General features: G+C 43.4%; 2 protein-coding genes across 2 annotated transcripts; one reads left to right on the plus strand and one right to left on the minus strand.

Annotated features, from left to right (window-relative positions):
• Positions 1–316: 316 nt before the first annotated feature.
• On the minus strand, positions 317–5,387 carry LOC137627328 (uncharacterized). Its single transcript, XM_068358411.1, has 5 exons — positions 4,891–5,387; positions 4,048–4,296; positions 2,491–2,646; positions 497–636; positions 317–336 (listed from the first exon to the last, which is right to left on the minus strand). The coding sequence occupies exons 1-5, from the start codon at positions 5,385–5,387 to the stop codon at positions 317–319; spliced, it is 1,062 nt and encodes a 353-aa protein (XP_068214512.1).
• Positions 5,388–5,523: 136 nt separating this feature from the next.
• LOC137627329 (uncharacterized) lies at positions 5,524–7,800 on the plus strand. The gene is made up of 3 exons (XM_068358412.1): positions 5,524–6,711; positions 6,964–7,198; positions 7,436–7,800. Exons 1-3 carry the CDS (start codon positions 5,524–5,526, stop codon positions 7,798–7,800), a joined length of 1,788 nt encoding a protein of 595 aa, XP_068214513.1.
• The last annotated feature ends 12,441 nt before the right edge of the window (positions 7,801–20,241 follow it).

Genomic DNA, 20,241 nt, shown 5'->3' on the forward strand with positions numbered 1-20,241 from the left:
GAGGTGCTGGTATCAGTAAATATTGTGGACGTTTCACTGGTAGGTGTAGTGTTGGAAGGAGAGTTGGTGGTATTGGTTAATATTGTGGACGTTTCACTGGTAGGAGTAGTGATGGAAGGAGAGGTGGTGGTATCAGTTGATATTGAGGATGTTTCACTAGTAGGTGTAATGGAGGAAGGGGAGGTGGTGGTATCAGTGAATACTGTGGACGTTTCACTGGTAGGTGTAGTGATGGAAGGAGAGGTGCTGGTATCAGTGAATATTATGGACGTTTCACTGGTAGGTGTAGTGATGGAAGGAGAAGTGGTGGTATCAGTTAATATTGTGAACATTTTACTGGTAGATGTAATGGAGGAAGGAGAGATGGTGGTATCAGTTAATATTGTGGACATTTCACTGGTAGGTGTAATGGAGGAAGGAGAGATGGTGGTATCAGTTGATATTGTGGATGTTTTACTAGTAGGTGTAATGGAGGTAGGAGAGGTGGTGGTATCACTTAATATTGTGGATGTTTCACTAGTAGGTGTAATGGAGGAAGAAGAGGTGGTGGTATCAATAGTTGATATTGTAGATGGTTCACTAGTAGGTGTGATTGAAGGAGAGGTGGTGGTATCAAATGATGTTGTGGTTGTTTTACTAGTCAGTGTAGTGGAGGAAGGAGAGGTGGTGGTATCAGTTGATATTGAGGATGTTTCACTAGTAGGTGTAATGGAGGAAGGAGAGGTGGTGGTATCAGTGAATATTGTGGACTTTTCACTGGTAGGTGTAGTGATGGAAGGAGAGGTGCTGGTATCAGAGAATATTGTGGATGTTTCAATGGTAGGTGTAGTGATGGAAGGAGATGTGCTGGTATCAGTGAATATTGTGGATGTTTCAATGGTAGGGCTAGTGATGGAAGGAGAGGTGGTGGTATCAGTTAATATTGTAGACGTTTCACTGGTAGGTGTAATGGAGGAAGAAGAGGTGGTGGTATCACCAGTTGATATTGTAGATGGTTCACTAGTAGGTGTAGTGGAAGGAGAGATGGTGGTATCAAATGATGTTGTAGTTGGTTTACTATTCAGTGTAGTGGAGGAAGGAGAGGTGGTGGTATCAGTTGATATTGTGGATGTTTCACTAGTAGGTGTAATGGAGGAAGGAGAGGTGGTGGTATTAGTGAATATTGTGGACGTTTCACTGGTAGGTGTAGTGATGGAAGGAGAGGTGCTGGTATCAGTGAATATTGTGGATGTTTCAATGGTAGGTGTAGTGATGGAAGGAGAGGTGGTGGTATCAGTTAATATTGTAGACGTTTCACTGGTAGGTGTAGTGATGGAAGGAGAGGTGGTGGTATCAGTTAATATTGTAGACGTTTCACTGGTAGGTGTAAAGGAGGAAGGAGAGGTGGTGGTATCAGTTAATATTTTGGATGTTTCACTGGTAGGTGTAATGGAGGAAGAAGAGGTGGTGGTATCAGTCGATATTGAGGACGTTTCACTGGTAGGTGTTGTGCTGGAAGGAGATGTGCTGGTATCGGTTGATATTATGGATGTTTCACTAGTAGGTGTAATGGAGGAAGGAGAGTAGGTGGTATCACTTGATATCGTGGATGTTTCACTGGTAGGTGTAGTGGAGGAAGGAGAGAAGGTGGTATCAGTTGATATTGAGGATGTTTCACTAGTAGGTGTAATGGAGGAAGGAGAGGTGGTGGTATCAGTGAATATTGTGGACGTTTCACTGGTAGGTGTAGTGATGGAAGGAGAGGTGCTGAAATCAGAGAATATTGTGGATGTTTCAATGGTAGGTGTAGTGATGGAAGGAGAGGTGGTGGTATCAGTTGATATTGAGGATGCTCCACTAGTAGGTGTAATGGAGGAAGGAGAGGTGGTGATATCAGTGAATATTGTGGACGTTTCACCGGTAGGTGTAGTGATGGAAGGAGAGGTGGTGGTATTAGTGAATATTGTGGATGTTTCAATGGTAGGTGTAGTGATGGAAGTAGAGGTGCTGGTATCAGTGAATATTGTGGATGTTTCAATGGTAGGTGTAGTGATGGAAGGAGAGTTGGTGGTATCAATTGATATTGTGGATGTTTCACTAGTAGGTGTAATGGAGGTAGGAGAGGTGGTGATATCACTTAATATTGTGGATGTTTCACTAGTAGGTGTAATGGAGGAAGAAAAGGTGGTGGTATCACCAGTTGATATTGTAGATGGTTCACTAGTAGGTGTGGTGGAAGGAGAGGTGGTGGTATCAAATGATGTTGTGGTTGTTTTACTAGTCAGTGTAGTGGAGGAAGGAGAGGTGGTGGTATCAGTTGATATTGAGGATGCTCCACTGGTAGGTGTAATGGAGGAAGGAGAGGTGGTGGTATTACTGAATATTGTGGATGTTTCAATGGTAGGTGTAGTGATGGAAGTAGAGGTGCTGGTATCAGTGAATATTGTGGATGTTTCAATGGTAGGTGTAGTGATGGAAGGAGAGGTGGTGGTATCAGTTAATATTGTAGACGTTTCACTTGTAGGTGTAGTGGAGGAAGGAGAGTTGGTGGTATCAATTGATATGGTGGTTGTTTCACTAGTAGGTGTAATGGAGGAAGGAGAGGTGGTGGCATCAGTTGATATTGAGAACGTTTGACTGGTAGTTGTAGTGATGGAAGGAGAGGTGCTGGTATCAGTAAATATTGTGGACGTTTCACTGGTAGGTGTAGTGTTGGAAGGAGAGTTGGTGGTATTGGTTAATATTGTGGACGTTTCACTGGTAGGAGTAGTGATGGAAGGAGAGGTGGTGGTATCAGTTGATATTGAGGATGTTTCACTAGTAGGTGTAATGGAGGAAGGGGAGGTGGTGGTATCAGTGAATACTGTGGACGTTTCACTGGTAGGTGTAGTGATGGAAGGAGAGGTGCTGGTATCAGTGAATATTATGGACGTTTCACTGGTAGGTGTAGTGATGGAAGGAGAAGTGGTGGTATCAGTTAATATTGTGAACATTTTACTGGTAGATGTAATGGAGGAAGGAGAGATGGTGGTATCAGTTAATATTGTGGACATTTCACTGGTAGGTGTAATGGAGGAAGGAGAGATGGTGGTATCAGTTGATATTGTGGATGTTTTACTAGTAGGTGTAATGGAGGTAGGAGAGGTGGTGGTATCACTTAATATTGTGGATGTTTCACTAGTAGGTGTAATGGAGGAAGAAGAGGTGGTGGTATCAATAGTTGATATTGTAGATGGTTCACTAGTAGGTGTGATTGAAGGAGAGGTGGTGGTATCAAATGATGTTGTGGTTGTTTTACTAGTCAGTGTAGTGGAGGAAGGAGAGGTGGTGGTATCAGTTGATATTGAGGATGTTTCACTAGTAGGTGTAATGGAGGAAGGAGAGGTGGTGGTATCAGTGAATATTGTGGACTTTTCACTGGTAGGTGTAGTGATGGAAGGAGAGGTGCTGGTATCAGAGAATATTGTGGATGTTTCAATGGTAGGTGTAGTGATGGAAGGAGATGTGCTGGTATCAGTGAATATTGTGGATGTTTCAATGGTAGGGCTAGTGATGGAAGGAGAGGTGGTGGTATCAGTTAATATTGTAGACGTTTCACTGGTAGGTGTAATGGAGGAAGAAGAGGTGGTGGTATCACCAGTTGATATTGTAGATGGTTCACTAGTAGGTGTAGTGGAAGGAGAGATGGTGGTATCAAATGATGTTGTAGTTGGTTTACTATTCAGTGTAGTGGAGGAAGGAGAGGTGGTGGTATCAGTTGATATTGTGGATGTTTCACTAGTAGGTGTAATGGAGGAAGGAGAGGTGGTGGTATTAGTGAATATTGTGGACGTTTCACTGGTAGGTGTAGTGATGGAAGGAGAGGTGCTGGTATCAGTGAATATTGTGGATGTTTCAATGGTAGGTGTAGTGATGGAAGGAGAGGTGGTGGTATCAGTTAATATTGTAGACGTTTCACTGGTAGGTGTAGTGATGGAAGGAGAGGTGGTGGTATCAGTTAATATTGTAGACGTTTCACTGGTAGGTGTAAAGGAGGAAGGAGAGGTGGTGGTATCAGTTAATATTTTGGATGTTTCACTGGTAGGTGTAATGGAGGAAGAAGAGGTGGTGGTATCAGTCGATATTGAGGACGTTTCACTGGTAGGTGTTGTGCTGGAAGGAGATGTGCTGGTATCGGTTGATATTATGGATGTTTCACTAGTAGGTGTAATGGAGGAAGGAGAGTAGGTGGTATCACTTGATATCGTGGATGTTTCACTGGTAGGTGTAGTGGAGGAAGGAGAGAAGGTGGTATCAGTTGATATTGAGGATGTTTCACTAGTAGGTGTAATGGAGGAAGGAGAGGTGGTGGTATCAGTGAATATTGTGGACGTTTCACTGGTAGGTGTAGTGATGGAAGGAGAGGTGCTGAAATCAGAGAATATTGTGGATGTTTCAATGGTAGGTGTAGTGATGGAAGGAGAGGTGGTGGTATCGGTTAATATTGTAGACGTTTCACTGGTAGGTGTAATGGAGTAAGAAGAGGTGGTGGTATCAGTCGATATTGTGGATGTTTCACTAGTAGGTGTAATGGAGGAAAAAGAGGTGGTGGTATCACCAGTTGATATTGTAGATGGTTCACTATTAGGTGTGGTGGAAGGAGAGGTGGTGGTATCAAATGATGTTGTGGTTGTTTTACTAATCAGTGTAGTGGAGGAAGGAGAGGTGGTGGTATCAGTTGATATTGAGGATGTTTCACTAGTAGGTGTAATGGAGGAAGGAGAGGTGGTGGTATCAGTGAATATTGTGGATGTTTCACTGGTAGGTGTAGTGATGGAAGGAGAGGTGCTGAAATCGGTGAATATTGTGGATGTCTCAATGGTAGGTGTAATGGAGGAAGGAGATGTGGTGGTATCAGTTAATATTGTGGACGTTTCACTGGTAGGTGTAATGGAGTAAGAAGAGGTGGTGGTATCAGTCGATATTGTGGATGTTTCTCTAATAGGTGTAATGGAGGAAGTAGAGGTTGTGGAATCAGTTGATATTGAGGACGTTTCACTGGTAGGTGTAGTGATGGAAGGAGAGGTGCTGGTATCAGTTAATATTGTGGACGTTTCACTGGTAGGTGTAGTGATGGAAGGAGAGTTGGTGGTATTAGTTAATATTGTGGACATTTCACTGGTAGGAGTAGTGATGGTAGAAGTAGTGATGGAAGGAGAGGTGCTGGTATCAGTGAATATTGTGTACGTTTCACTGGTAGGTGTAGTGATGAAAGGAGAGGTGGTGGTATCAGTTAATATTGTGGACATTTCACTGGTAGGAGTAGTGATGGAAGGAGAGGTGCTGGTATCAGTGAATATTGTGGACGTTTCACTGGTAGGTGTAGTGATGGAAGGAGAGGTGGTGGTATCAGTTAATATTGTAGACATTTCACTGGTAGGAGTAGTGATGGAAGGAGAGGTGGTGGTATCAGTTGATATTATGGATGTTTCACTAGTAGGTGTAATGGAGGAAGGAGAGGTGGTGGTATCAGTTAATATTGTCGATGTTTCACTAGTAGGTGTAATGGAGGAAGGAGAGGTGGTGGTATCAGTTGATATTGAGGACATTTCACTGGTAGGGGTAGTGATGGAAGGAGAGGTGCTGGTATCAGTGAATATTGTGGACGTTTCACTGGTAGGTGTAGTGATGGAAGGAGAGGTGGTGGTATCAGTTAATATTGTGAACATTTCACTGGTAGGAGTAGTGATGGAAGGAGAGGTGCTGGTATTAGTTAATATTATGGATGTTTCAGTAGTAGGTGTAATGGAGGAAGGAGAGGTGGTGGTATCAGTTGATATTGTGGATGTTTCACTGGTAGGTGTAGTGGAGGAAGGAGAATTGGTGGTATTAGTTGATATTGTGGATGGTTCACTAGTAAGTGTAGTGGAAGAAGAGGTGGTGGTATCAGTGGATATTGACGACGTTTCACTGGTAGGTGTAGTGATGGAAGGAGAAGTGGTGGTATCAGTTGATATTGAGGACGTTTCACTGGTAGGTGTAATGGAGGAAGGAGAGGTGGTGGTATCAGTTGATACTATGGATGTGTCACTAGTAGGTGTAATGGAGGAAGAAGAGGTGGTGGTATCACCAGTTGATATTGTAGATGGTTCACTAGTAGGTATGGTGGAAGGAGAGATGGTGGCATCAAATGATATTGAGGATGTTTCACTAGTAGGTGTAATGGAGGAAGGAGAGGTGGTGATATCAGTGAATAATGTGGACGTTTTACTGGTAGGTGTAGTGATGGAAGGAGAGGTGGTGGTATCAGTTAATATTGTAGACGTTTCACTGGTATATGTAGTGATGGAAAGAGAGGTGGTGGTATCAATTAATATTGTAGACATTTCACTGGTAGGTGTAAAGGAGGAAGGAGAGGTGGTCGTATCAGTTAATATTGTGGACGTTTCACTGTTAGGTGTAATGAAGGAAGGAGAGGTAGTGGTATCAGTTGATATTGAGGACGTTTCACTGGTAGGTGTAGTGATGGAAGGAGAGGTGCTGGTATCATTGAATATTGGGGACATTTCACTGGAAGGTGTAGTGATGGAAGGAGAGTTGGTGGTATCAGTTAATATTGTGGACGTTTCACTGGTAGGAGTTGTGATGGAAGGAGAGGTGGTGGTATCAGTTGATATTATGGATGTTTCAGTAGTAGGTGTAATGGAGGAAGGAGAGGTGGTGGTATCAGTTGATATTGTGGATGTTTCACTGGTAGGTGTAATGGAGGAAGGAGAGATGGTGGTATCAGTTGATATTGAGGATGTTTCACTAGTAGGTGTAATGGAGGAAGGAGGGGTGCTGGTATCAGTGAATATTGTGGATGTTTCAATGGTAGGTGTAGTGATGAAAGGAGAGGTGGTGGTATCAGTTAATATTGTAGACGTTTCACTGGTAGGTGTAGTGATGGAAGGAGAGGTGTTGGTATCAGTTAATATTGTAGACATTTCACTGGTAGGTGTAAAGGAGGAAGGAGAGGTGGTGGTATCAGTTAACATTGTGGATGTTTCACTGGTAGGTGTAATGGAGGAAGGAGAGATGGTGGTATCATTCGATATTGTGGATGTTTCACTAGTAGGTGTAATGGAGGTAGGAGAGGTGTCGGTATCACTTAATATCGTGGATGTTTCACTAGTAGGTGTAATGGAGGAAGAAGAGGTGGTGGTATTACCAATTGATATTGTAGATGGTTCACTAGTAGGTGTGCTGGAAGGAGAGGTGGTGGTATCAAATGATGTTGTTGTTGTTTTACTAGTCAGTGTAGTGGAGGAAGGAGAAGTGGTGGTATCAGTTGATATTAAGGATGTTTCACTAGTAGGTGCAATGGAGGAAGGAGAGGTGGTGGTATCAGTGAATATTGTGGACGTTTCACTGGTAGGTGTAGTGATGGAAGGAGAGGTGCTGGTATCAGTGAATATTGTGGATGTTTTAATGGTAGGTGTAGTGATGGAAGGAGAGGTGCTGGTATCAGTGATTATTGTGGATGTTTCAATGGTAGGGTTAGTGATGGAAAGAGAGGTGGTGGTATCAGTTAATATTGTAGACGTTTCACTGGTAGGTGTACTGGAGGAAGGAGAGGTGGTGGTATTAGTTGATATTGTGGATGTTTCACTAGTAGGTGTAATGGAGGAAGGAGAAGTTGTGGAATCAGTTGATATTGAGGACGTTTCACTGGTAGGTGTAGTGATGGAAGGAGAGGTACTGGTATCAGTGAATATTGTGGACATTTCACTGGTAGGTGTAGTGATGGAAGGAGAGGTGGTGGTATCAGTTAATATTGTGGACATTTCACTGGTAGAGTAGTGATGGAAGGAGAGGTGGTGGTATCAGTTGATATTATGGATGTTTCACTAGTAGGTGTATGGAGGAAGGAGAGGTGGTGGTATCAGTTAATATTGTGGATGTTTCTCTAGTAGGTGTAATGTAGGAAAGAGAGGTGGTGGTATCAGTTGATATTGAGGGCGTTTCACTGGTAGGTGTAGTGATGGAAGGAGAGGTGCTGGTATCAGTTAAAATTGTGGACGTTTCACTGGTAGGTTAGTGATGGAAGGAGAAGTGGTGGTATCAGTTAATATTGTGGATGTTTCAGTAGTAGGTGTAATGGAAGGAGGAGAGGTTGTGGTATCAGTTGATATTGAGGACGTTTCACTGGTAGGAGTAGTGATGGAAGGAGAGGTGGTGGTATCAGTGAATATTGTGGACGTTTCACTGGTAGGTGTAGTGATGGAAGGAGAGGTGGTGGTATCAGTAAATATTGTGGACGTTTCACTGGTAGGGAGTAGTGATGGAAGGAGAGGTGGTGGTATCAGTTAATATTGTGGATGTTTCAGTAGTAGGTGTAATGGAGGAAGGAGAGGTGGTGGTATCAGTTGATATTGTGGATGTTTCACTTGTAGGTGTAGTGGAGGAAGGAGAGGTGGTGGTATCAGTTGAAATTGTGGATTGTTCACTAGTAGGTGTAGTGGAAGGAAGAAGGTGGTGGTATCAGTTGATATTGTTGTTGTTTTACTATAGGTAGTGGAGGAAGGAGAGGTGGTGGTATCAGTTGATATTGTGGATGTTTCACTAGTAGGTGTAGTGGAAGGAGAGGTGGTGGTATCGGTTAATATTGTGGATGTTTCAATAGTAGGTGTAATGGAGGAAGGAGAGGTGGTGGTATCACTTAATATCGTGGATGTTTCACTAGTAGGTGTAATGGAGGAAGGAGAGGTGGTGGTATCAGTTGATATTGTAGATGGTTCACTAGTAGGTGTGGTTGAAGGAGAGGTGGTGGTATCAGTTGATATTGAGGACATTTCACTGGTAGGTGTAATGGAGGAAGGAGAGGTGGTGGTATCAGTTGATATTGTGGATGTTTCACTAGTAGGTGTGATGGAGGAAGGAGAGGTGGTGGTATCAGTTAATATTGTGGACGTTTCACTGGTAGGTGTAATGGAGGAAGGAGAGGAGGTGGTATCAGTTGATATTGTGGATGTTTCACTAGTAGGTGTAGTGATGAAAGGAGAGGTGCTGGTATCACTTAATATTGTGGATGTTTCACTAGTAGGTGTAATGGAGGAAGAAGAGGTGGTGGTATCACCAGTTGATATTGTAGATGGTTCACTAGTAGGTGTGGTGGAAGGAGAGGTGGTGGTATCAAATGATTTGTGGTTGTTTCACTAGTAGGTGTAGTGGAGGAAGGAGAGGTGGTATATCAGTTAATATTGTGGATGTTTCACTGGTAGGTGTAATGGAGGAAGGAGAGGTGGTGGTATCAGTTGATATTGTGGATGTTTCACTAGTAGGTGTAATGGAGGAAGAGAGGTGGTGGTATCACTTATATTGAGGATGTTTCACTAGTAGGTGTAATGGAGGAAGGAGAGGTGGTGGTATCAGTTGATATTGAGGACGTTTCACTAGTAGGTGTAATGGAGGAAGGAGAGGTGGTGGTATCAATGAATATTGTGGATGTTTCAATGGTAGGTGTAGTGATGGAAGGAGAGGTGCTGGTATCAGTGAATATTGTGGATGTTTCAATGGTAGGTGTAGTGATGGAAGGAGAGGTGGTGGTATCAGTTAATATTGTAGACGTTTCACTGGTAGGTGTAGTGGAGGAAGGAGAGGTGGTGGTATCAGTTGATATTGTGGATGTTTCACTAGTAGGTGTAATGGAGGAAGGAGAGGTGGTGGTATCAGTTGATATTGTGGACGTTTCACTGGTAGGTGTAGTGATGGAAGGAGAGGTGGTGGTATCAGTGAATATTGTGGACGTTTCACTGGTAGGTGTAGTGATGGAAGGAGAGTGGTGGTATCAGTTAATATTGTGGACGTTTCACTGGTAGGTTGTGATGGAAGGAGAGGTGGTGGTATCAGTTGATATTGTGGATGTTTCAATAGTAGGTGTAATGGAGGAAGGAGAGGTGGTGGTATCAATTGATATTGTGGATGTTTCACTGGTAGGTGTAGTGGAGGAAGGAGAGGTGGTGGTATCAGTTGATATTGAGGATGTTTCACTAGTAGGTGTAATGGAGGAAGGAGAGGTGGTGGTATCAGTGAATATTGTGGACGTTTCACTGGTAGGTGTAGTGATGGAAGGAGAGGTGGTGGTATCAGTTGAATATTGTAGATGTTTCACTAGGTAGGTATAGTGATGGAAGGAGAGGTGGTGGTATCAGTGAATATTGTGGATGTTTCAATGGTAGGTGTAGTGATGGAAGGAGAGGTGGTGGTATCAGTTAATATTGTAGACGTTTCACTGGTAGGTGTAGTGATGGAAGGAGAGGTGGTGGTATCAGTTAATATTGTGACATTTCACTGGTAGGTGTAATGGAGGAAGGAGAGGTGGTGGTATCAGTTAATATTGTGGACGTTTCACTGTAGGTGTAATGGAGGAAGGAGAGGTGGTGGTATCAGTTGATATTGTGGATTTTCACTAGTAGGTGTAGTGATGGAAGGAGAGGTGGTGGTATCAGTTAATATTGTGGATGTTTCACTAGTAGGTGTAATGGAGGAAGAAGAGGTGGTGGTATCAGTTGATATTGTGGATGTTTCACTAGTAGGTGTAGGAGGAAGGAGAGGTGGTGGTATCAAATGATATTGTGGATGTTTCACTAGTAGGTGTAGTGGAGGAAGGAGAGGTGGTGGTATCAGTTGATATTGAGGATGTTTCACTAGTAGGTGTAATGGAGGAAGGAGAGGTGGTGGTATCAGTTAATATTGTGGACGTTTCACTGGTAGGTGTAGTGATGGAAGGAGAGGTGGTGGTATCAGTGAATATTGTGGATGTTTCACTGGTAGGTGTAGTGATGGAAGGAGAGGTGGTGGTATCAGTGAATATTGTGGATGTTTCACTATGGTAGGTGTAGTGATGGAAGGAGAGGTGGTGGTATCAGTTAATATTGTGGATGTTTCACTGGTAGGTGTAGTGGAGGAAGGAGAGGTGGTGGTATCAATTGATATTGTGGATGTTTCACTAGTAGGTGTAATGGAGGAAGGAGAGGTGGTGGTATCAGTTGATATTGTGATGTTTCACTAGTAGTGTAGTGGAGGAAGGAGAGGTGGTGGTATCAGTAATATTGTGGACGTTTCACTGGTAGGTGTAGTGGGAAGGAGAGTGGTGGTATCAGTTAATATTGTGGATGTTTCACTAGTAGGTGTAGTGGAGGAAGGAGAGGTGGTGGTATCAGTTGATATTGTGGATGTTTCACTAGTAGGTGTAATGGAGGAAGGGAGGTGGTGGTATCAGTGAATATTGTGGACGTTTCACTGGTAGGTGTAGTGATGGAAGGAGAGGTGCTGGTATCAGTGAATATTGTGGATGTTTCACTGTAGGTGTAGTATGGAAGGAGAGGTGGTGGTATCAGTTAATATTGTGATTTCACTGGTAGGTGTAATGGAGGAAGGAGAGGTGGTGGTATCAGTTAATATTGTGGACGTTTCACTGGTAGGTGTAATGGAGGAAGGAGAGGTGGTGGTATCAGTTGATATTGTGGATGTTTCACTAGTAGGTGTGATGGAGGAGGAGAGGTGGTGGTATCAGTTAATATTGTGGATGTTTCACTAGTAGGTGTAATGGAGGAAGAAGGTGGTGGTATCAGTTGATATTGTGGATGTTTCACTAGTAGGTGTGGAGGAAGGAGAGGTGGTGGTATCAGTTGAATATTGTAGGACGTTTCACTGGTAGGTGTAATGGAGGAAGGAGGTGGTGGTATCAGTGAATATTGTGGATGTTTCACTGGTAGGTGTAGTGATGGAAGGAGAGGTGGTGGTATCAGTTGAATATTGTGGATGTTTCAATGGTAGGTGTAGTGATGGAAGGAGAGGTGGTGGTATCAGTTAATATTGTGGATGTTTCACTATGGTAGGTGTAGTGATGGAAGGAGAGGTGGTGGTATCAGTTATATTGTAGATGTTTCACTGGTAGGTGTAGTGGAGGAAGAGAGGTGGTGGTATCAGTTGATATTGTAGATGTTTCACTAGTAGGTGTAGTGGAAGGAGAGGTGGTGGTATCAAATGATTTGTGGTTGTTTCACTATTCAGGTAGTGGAGGAAGGAGAGGTGGTGGTATCAGTTAATATTGTGGACGTTTCACTGGTAGGTGTAATGGAGGAAGGAGAGGTGGTGGTATCAGTGAATATTGTGGACGTTTCACTAGTAGGTGTAGTGATGGAAGGAGAGGTGGTGGTATCAGTTAATATTGTGGATGTTTCACTAGTAGGTGTAGTGATGGAAGGAGAGGTGGTGGTATCAGTTAATATTGTAGATGTTTCACTGGTAGGTGTAGTGATGGAAGGAGAGGTGGTGGTATCAGTTAATATTGTGGACGTTTCACTAGTAGGTGTAGGAGGAAGGAGAGGTGGTGGTATCAGTTGATATTGTGGATGTTTCACTGGTAGGTGTAGTGGAGGAAGGAGAGGTGGTGGTATCAGTTGATATTGTGGACGTTTCACTGGTAGGTGTAGTGTGGAAGGAGAGGTGGTGGTATCAGTTGATATTGTGGATGTTTCACTAGTAGGTGTAATGGAGGAAGGAGAGGTGGTGGTATCAGTTGATATAGTGGATGTTTCACTAGTAGGTGTAATGGAGGAAGGAGAGGTGGTGGTATCAGTTGATATTGTGGATTGTTTCACTAGTAGGTGTGGAGGAAGGAGAGGTGGTGGTATCAGTTAATATTGTGGATGTTTCACTAGTAGGTGTAGTGGAAGGAAGAGGTGGTGGTATCAGTTGATATTGTGGATGTTTCACTGGTAGGTGTAATGGAGGAAGGAGAGGTGGTGGTATCAGTTGATATTGTGGATGTTTCACTAGTAGGTGTAATGGAAGAGGAGAGGTGGTGGTATCAGTTGAATATTGTGGATGTTTCACTATGTAGGTGTAGTGATGGAAGGAGAGGTGGTGGTATCAGTTAATATTGTAGACGTTTCACTAGTAGGTGTAGTGTGGAAGGAGAGGTGGTGGTATCAGTTAATATTGTGGTTTCACTAGTAGGTGTAATGGAGGAAGAAGGTGGTGGTATCAGTTAAATTGTGGATGTTTCACTAGTAGGTGTAATGGAGGAAGGAGAGGTGGTGGTATCATTGAATATTGTGGATGTTTCACTAGTAGGTGTAATGGAGGAAGAGAGGTGGTGGTATCAGTTGATATTGTAGATGTTTCACTAGTAGGTGTAGGTGGAAGGAGAGGTGGTGGTATCAAATGATTTGTGGTTGTTTCACTAGTAGGTGTAGTGGAGGAAGGAGAGGTGGTGGTATCAGTTGATATTGTGGATGTTTCACTAGTAGGTGTAATGGAAGGAGAGAGGTGGTGGTATCAGTGAATATTGTGGATGTTTCACTGGTAGGTGTAGTGATGGAAGGAGAGGTGCTGGTATCAGTTAATATTGTGGATGTTTCACTGGTAGGTGTAGTGATGGAAGGAGAGGTGGTGGTATCAGTTAATATTGTAGGACGTTTCACTGGTAGGTGTAGTGGAGGAAGGAGAGGTGGTGGTATCAGTTAATATTGTGGATTTTCACTGTAGGTGTAATGGAGGAAGGAGAGGTGGTGGTATCAGTTAATATTGTGGACATTTCACTGGTAGGTGTAGTGAGGAAGGAGAGGTGGTGGTATCAGTTGATATTGAGGACGTTTCACTAGTAGGTGTAATGGAGGAGAGAGGTGGTGGTATCACTTAATATTGTGGATGTTTCACTAGTAGGTGTAATGGAGGAAGGAGAGGTGGTGGTATCACGTTGATATTGTAGGATGTTTCACTAGTAGGTGTGGTGGAAAGAGGTGGGTGGTATCAAATTGATATTGTGGTGTTTTACTACTCAGTGTAGTGGAGGAAGGAGAGGTGGTGGTATCAGTTGATATTGAGGATGTTTCACTAGTAGGTGTAATGGAGGAAGGAGAGGTGGTGGTATCAGTGAATATTGTGGACGTTTCACTGGTAGGTGTAGTGATGGAAGGAGAGGTGGTGGTATCAGTTAATATTGTAGGACGTTTCACTAGTAGGTGTAGTGATGGAAGGAGAGGTGGTGGTATCAGTTAATATTGTAGACGTTTCACTGGTAGGTGTAGTGATGGAAGGAGAGGTGGTGGTATCAGTTGAATATTGTGGACGTTTCACTGGTAGGTGTAGTGATGGAAGGAGAGGTGGTGGTATCAGTTAATATTGTGGATGTTTCACTAGTAGGTGTAATGGAGGAAGGAGAGGTGGTGGTATCAGTTGATATTGTGGATGTTTCACTGTAGTGTAGTGGAGGAAGGAGAGGTGGTGGTATCAGTTGATATTGTGGATGTTCACTAGTAGTGTAGTGGAAGGAAGAGGTGGTGGTATCAGTTGATATTGAGATGTTTCACTGGTAGGTGTAGTGATGGAAGGAGAGGTGGTGGTATCAGTTGAAATTGAGGACGTTTCACTGGTAGGTGTAATGGAGGAAGGAGAGGTGGTGGTATCAAGTTGATATTGTGGATGTTTCACTAGTAGGTGTAATGGAGGAAGGAGAGGTGGTGGTATCAGTTGATATTGTAGGATGTTCACTAGTAGGTGTGGATGGAAGGAGAGGTGGTGGTATCAAATATTTGTGGTTGTTTCACTAGTAGGTGTAGTGGAGGAAGGAGAGGTGGTGGTATCAGTTGAATATTGTGGATGTTTCACTAGTAGGTGTAATGGAGGAAGGAGAGGTGGTGGTATCAGTGAATATTGTGGATGTTTCACTGGTAGGTGTAGTGATGGAAGGAGAGGTGGTGGTATCAGTTGAATATTGTGGATGTTTCACTGGTAGGTGTAGTGGAGGAAGGAGAGGTGGTGGTATCAGTTAATATTGTGGACGTTTCACTGGTAGGTGTAGTGGAGGAAGGAGAGGTGGTGGTATCAGTTGATATTGTGGATGTTTCACTATAGGTGTAGTGGAAGAGAGGTGGTGGTATCAGTTAATATTGTGGATGTTTCACTAGGTGTAGTGGATGGAAGAGAGGTGGTGGTATCAGTTAATATTGTGGATGTTTCACTAGTAGTGTAGTGGAGGAAGGAGAGGTGGTGGTATCAGTTGATATTGTGGATGTTTCACTAGTAGGTGTAATGGAAGGAGAGGTGGTGGTATCAGTTGATATTGTGGATGTTTCACTGTAGGTGTAGTGGAGGAAGGAGAGGTGGTGGTATCAGTTGATATTGTGGATGTCTTCACTAGTAGGTGTAATGGAAAGGAGAGGTGGTGGTATCAGTTAATATTGTGGATGTTTCACTGGTAGGTGTAATGGAGGAGAGAGTGGTGGTATCAGTTGAATATTGTGGATGTTTCACTAGGTAGGTGTAGTGGAGGAAGGAGAGGTGGTGGTATCAGTTAATATTGTGGATGTTTCACTAGTAGGTGTAATGGAGGAAGGAGAGGTGGTGGTATCAGTTGATTTGTGGATGTTTCACTAGTAGGTGTAGTGGAGGAAGGAGAGGTGGTGGTATCAGTTGATATTGTGGATGTTTCACTAGTAGGTGTAATGGAGGAAGGAGAGGTGGTGGTATCAGTTGAATATTGTGGATGTTTCACTAGTAGGTGTAGTGGAGGAAGGAGAGGTGGTGGTATCAGTGAATATTGTGGATGTTTCAGTAGGTGTAGTGAGGAAGGAGAGGTGGTGGTATCAGTTAATATTGTGGATGTTTCACTGGTAGGTGTAGTGAGGAAGGAGAGGTGGTGGTATCAGTTATATTGTGGATGTTTCACTAGTAGGTGTAATGGAGGAAGAAGAGGTGGTGGTATCACCAGTTGATATTGTAGATGGTTCACTAGTAGGTGTAGTGGAAGGAGAGGTGGTGGTATCAAATGATGTTGTGGTTGTTTTACTAGTAGGTAGTGGAGGAAGGAGAGGTGGTGGTATCAGTTGATATTGTGGATGTTTCACTAGTAGGTGTAATGGAGGAAGGAGAGGTGGTGGTATCAGTGAATATTGTGGACGTTTCACTGTAGGTGTAGTGATGGAAGGAGAGGTGGTGGTATCAGTGAATATTGTGGATGTTTCAATGGTAGGTGTAGTGATGGAAGGAGAGGTGGTGGTATCAGTTAATATTGTAGACGTTTCACTGGTAGGTGTAGTGGAGGAAGGAGAGGTGGTGGTATCAGTTAATATTGTGGATGTTTCACTGGTAGGTGTAATGGAGGAAGGAGAGGTGGTGGTATCAGTTAATATTGTGGATGTTTCACTAGTAGGTGTAATGGAGGAAGGAGAGGTGGTGGTATCAGTTGATATTGTGGATGTTTCACTGTAGGTGTAGTGTGGAAGGAGAGGTGGTGGTATCAGTTGATATTGTGGATGTTTCACTAGTAGGTGTAGTGGAGGAAGGAGAGGTGGTGGTATCAGTTGATATAGTGGATGTTTCACTAGTGTGTGGAGGAAGGAGAGGTGGTGGTATCAGTTGATATTGGGGTTTTTCACTAGTAGGTGTGGAGGAAGGAGAGGTGGTGGTATCAGTTAATATTGTGGACGTTTCACTAGTAGGTGTAGTGGAGGAAGGAGAGTGGTGGTATCAGTTGATATTGTGGATGTTTCACTAGTAGGTGTAGTGGAGGAAGGAGGTGGTGGTATCAGTTGATATTGTGGATGTTTCACTAGTAGGTGTAATGGAGGAAGGAGAGGTGGTGGTATCAGTTGAATATTGTGGATGTTTCACTAGTAGGTGTAGTGGATGGAAGGAGAGGTGGTGGTATCAGTGAATATTGTGGATGTTTCACTGGTAGGTGTAGTGATGGAAGGAGAGGTGGTGGTATCAGTTAATATTGTAGACGTTTCACTGGTAGGTGTAGTGATGGAGGAAGAGGTGGTGGTATCAGTTAATATTGTGGACGTTTCACTGGTAGGTGTAATGGAGGAGGAGAGGTGGTGGTATCATTCGATATTGTGGATGTTTCACTAGTAGGTGTAATGGAGGAAGGAGAGGTGGTGGTATCACTTAATATTGTGGATGTTTCACTAGTAGGTGTAATGGAGGAAGAAGAGGTGGTGGTATTACAGTTGATATTGTAGATGGTTCACTAGTAGGTGTGGTGGAAGGAGAGGTGGTGGTATCAAATGATGTTGTGGTTGTTTCACTAGTAGGTGTAGTGGAGGAAGGAGAGGTGGTGGTATCAGTTGATATTGTGGGATGTTTCACTAGTAGGTGTAATGGAAGGAGGAGAGGTGGTGGTATCAGTGAATATTGTGGACGTTTCACTGGTAGGTGTAGTGATGGAAGGAGAGGTGCTGGTATCAGTGAATATTGTGGATGTTTCAATGGTAGGTGTAGTGATGGAAGGAGAGGTGGTGGTATCAGTTAATATTGTAGACGTTTCACTGGTAGGTGTAATGAGGAAGGAGAGGTGGTGGTATCAGTTAATATTGTGGACATTTCACTGGTAGGTGTAATGAGGAAGGAGAGGTGGTGGTATCAGTTGATATTGTGGATTTCACTAGTAGGTGTATGATGGAAGGAGAGGTGGTGGTATCAGTTGATATTGTGGATGTTTCACTAGTAGGTGTAATGGAGGAAGAGAGGTGGTGGTATCAGTTGATATTGTGGATGTTTCACTAGTAGGTGTAATGGAGGAAGGAGAGGTGGTGGTATCAGTTGATATTGTGGATGTTTCACTAGTAGGTGTGGAGGAAGGAGAGGTGGTGGTATCAAATATTTGTGGATGTTTCTACTAGGTGTAGTGGAGGAAGGAGAGGTGGTGGTATCAGTTGAATATTGTGGATGTTTCACTAGTAGGTGTAGTGGAGGAAGGAGAGGTGGTGGTATCAGTTAATATTGTGGACGTTTCACTAGTAGGTGTAGTGATGGAAGGAGAGGTGGTGGTATCAGTTAATATTGTAGACGTTTCACTAGTAGGTGTAGTGATGGAAGGAGAGGTGGTGGTATCAGTTAATATTGTGGATGTTTCACTGGTAGGTGTAGTGATGGAAGGAGAGGTGGTGGTATCAGTGAATATTGTGGATGTTTCACTAGTAGGTGTAATGGAGGAAGGAGAGGTGGTGGTATCAGTTGAATATTGTGGATGTTTCAGTAGTAGGTGTAATGGAGGAAGGAGAGGTGGTGGTATCAGTTGATATTGTGGATGTTTCACTAGTAGGTGTAATGGAGGAAGGAGAGGTGGTGGTATCAGTTGATATTGTGGATGTTTCACTAGTAGGTGTAGTGGAAGAAGAGGTGGTGGTATCAGTTGATATTGTGACGTTTCACTAGTAGGTGTAGTGATGGAAGGAGAGTGGTGGTATCAGTTGAATTGTGGATGTTTCACTAGTAGGTGTAATGGAGGAAGGAGAGGTGGTGGTATCAGTTGATATTGTGGATGTTTCACTAGTAGGTGTAATGGAGGAAGGAGAGGTGGTGGTATCAGTTGATATTGTGGATGTTTCACTAGTAGGTGTGGAGGAAGGAGAGGTGGTGGTATCAGTTGATATTGTGGATGTTTCACTAGTAGGTGTAGTGGAGGAAGGAGAGGTGGTGGTATCAGTTGAATATTGTGGATGTTTCACTAGTAGGTGTAATGAGGAAGGAGAGGTGGTGGTATCAGTTGAATATTGTGGACGTTTCACTGGTAGGTGTAGTGGAGGAAGGAGAGGTGGTGGTATCAGTTAATATTGTGGACGTTTCACTGTAGGTGTAGTGGAGGAAGGAGAGGTGGTGGTATCAGTTGATATTGTGGATGTTTCACTGGTAGGTGTAGTGGAGGAAGGAGAGGTGGTGGTATCAGTTGATATTGTGGATGTTTCACGTAGGTGTAATGGAGGAAGAGAGGTGGTGGTATCAGTTAATATTGTGGATGTTTCACTAGTAGGTGTAATGGAGGAAGGAGAGGTGGTGGTATCAGTTGATATTGTGGATGTTTCACTAGTAGGTGTGGAGGAAGGAGAGGTGGTGGTATCAGTTAATATTGTGGATGTTTCACTAGTAGGTGTAGTGGAGGAAGGAGAGGTGGTGGTATCAGTTGATATTGTGGATGTTTCACTAGTAGGTGTAATGGAGGAAGGAGAGGTGGTGGTATCAGTTGATATTGTGGATGTTTCACTAGTAGGTGTAATGGAGGAAGGAGAGGTGGTGGTATCAGTTGAATATTGTGGATTTTCACTAGTAGGTGTAGTGGAGGAAGGAGAGGTGGTGGTATCAGTTAATATTGTGGATGTTTCACTAGTAGGTGTAGTGAGGAAGGAGAGGTGGTGGTATCAGTTAATATTGTGGATTTCACTAGTAGGTGTAATGGAGGAAGAAGGTGGTGGTATCAGTTGAATTGTGGATGTTTCACTAGTAGGTGTAATGGAGGAAGGAGAGGTGGTGGTATCAGTTGATATTGTGGATGTTTCACTAGTAGGTGTAATGGAGGAAGGAGAGGTGGTGGTATCAGTTAATATGTGGATGTTTCACTAGTAGGTGTAATGGAGGAAGAGAGGTGGTGGTATCAGTTGATATTGTGGATGTTTCACTAGTAGGTGTGGAGGAAGGAGAGGTGGTGGTATCAGTTAATATTTGTGGTTGTTTCACTAGTAGGTGTAATGGAGGAAGGAGAGGTGGTGGTATCAGTTGATATTGTGGATGTTTCACTAGTAGGTGTAATGGAAGGAGAGAGGTGGTGGTATCAGTTGAATATTGTGGATGTTTCACTAGTAGGTGTAGTGAGGAAGGAGAGGTGGTGGTATCAGTTGAATATTGTGGATGTTTCACTAGTAGGTGTAGTGGAGGAAGGAGAGGTGGTGGTATCAGTTGATATTGTGGATGTTTCACTAGTAGGTGTAATGGAGGAAGGAGAGGTGGTGGTATCAGTTAATATTGTGGATTTCACTAGTAGGTGTAATGGAGGAAGGAGAGGTGGTGGTATCAGTTGATATTGTGGATTTCACTAGTAGGTGTAGTGATGGAAGGAGAGGTGGTGGTATCAGTTGATATTGTGGATGTTTCACTAGTAGGTGTAATGGAGGAAGGAGAGGTGGTGGTATCAGTTGAATATTGTGGATGTTTCACTAGTAGGTGTAATGGAGGAAGGAGAGGTGGTGGTATCAGTTAATATTGTGGATGTTTCACTAGTAGGTGTAATGGAGGAAGGAGAGGTGGTGGTATCAGTTAATATTGTGGATGTTTCACTAGTAGGTGTAGTGAGGAAGGAGAGGTGGTGGTATCAGTTGATATTGTGGATGTTTCACTAGTAGGTGTAGGAAGGAGAGGTGGTGGTATCAGTTAATTTGTGGATGTTTCACTAGTAGGTGTAATGGAGGAAGGAGAGGTGGTGGTATCAGTTGATATTGTGGATTTTCACTAGTAGGT

This window comes from Palaemon carinicauda, chromosome 35 (assembly GCF_036898095.1).
Source record: "Palaemon carinicauda isolate YSFRI2023 chromosome 35, ASM3689809v2, whole genome shotgun sequence".
Lineage (NCBI taxonomy): Eukaryota > Metazoa > Arthropoda > Malacostraca > Decapoda > Palaemonidae > Palaemon > Palaemon carinicauda.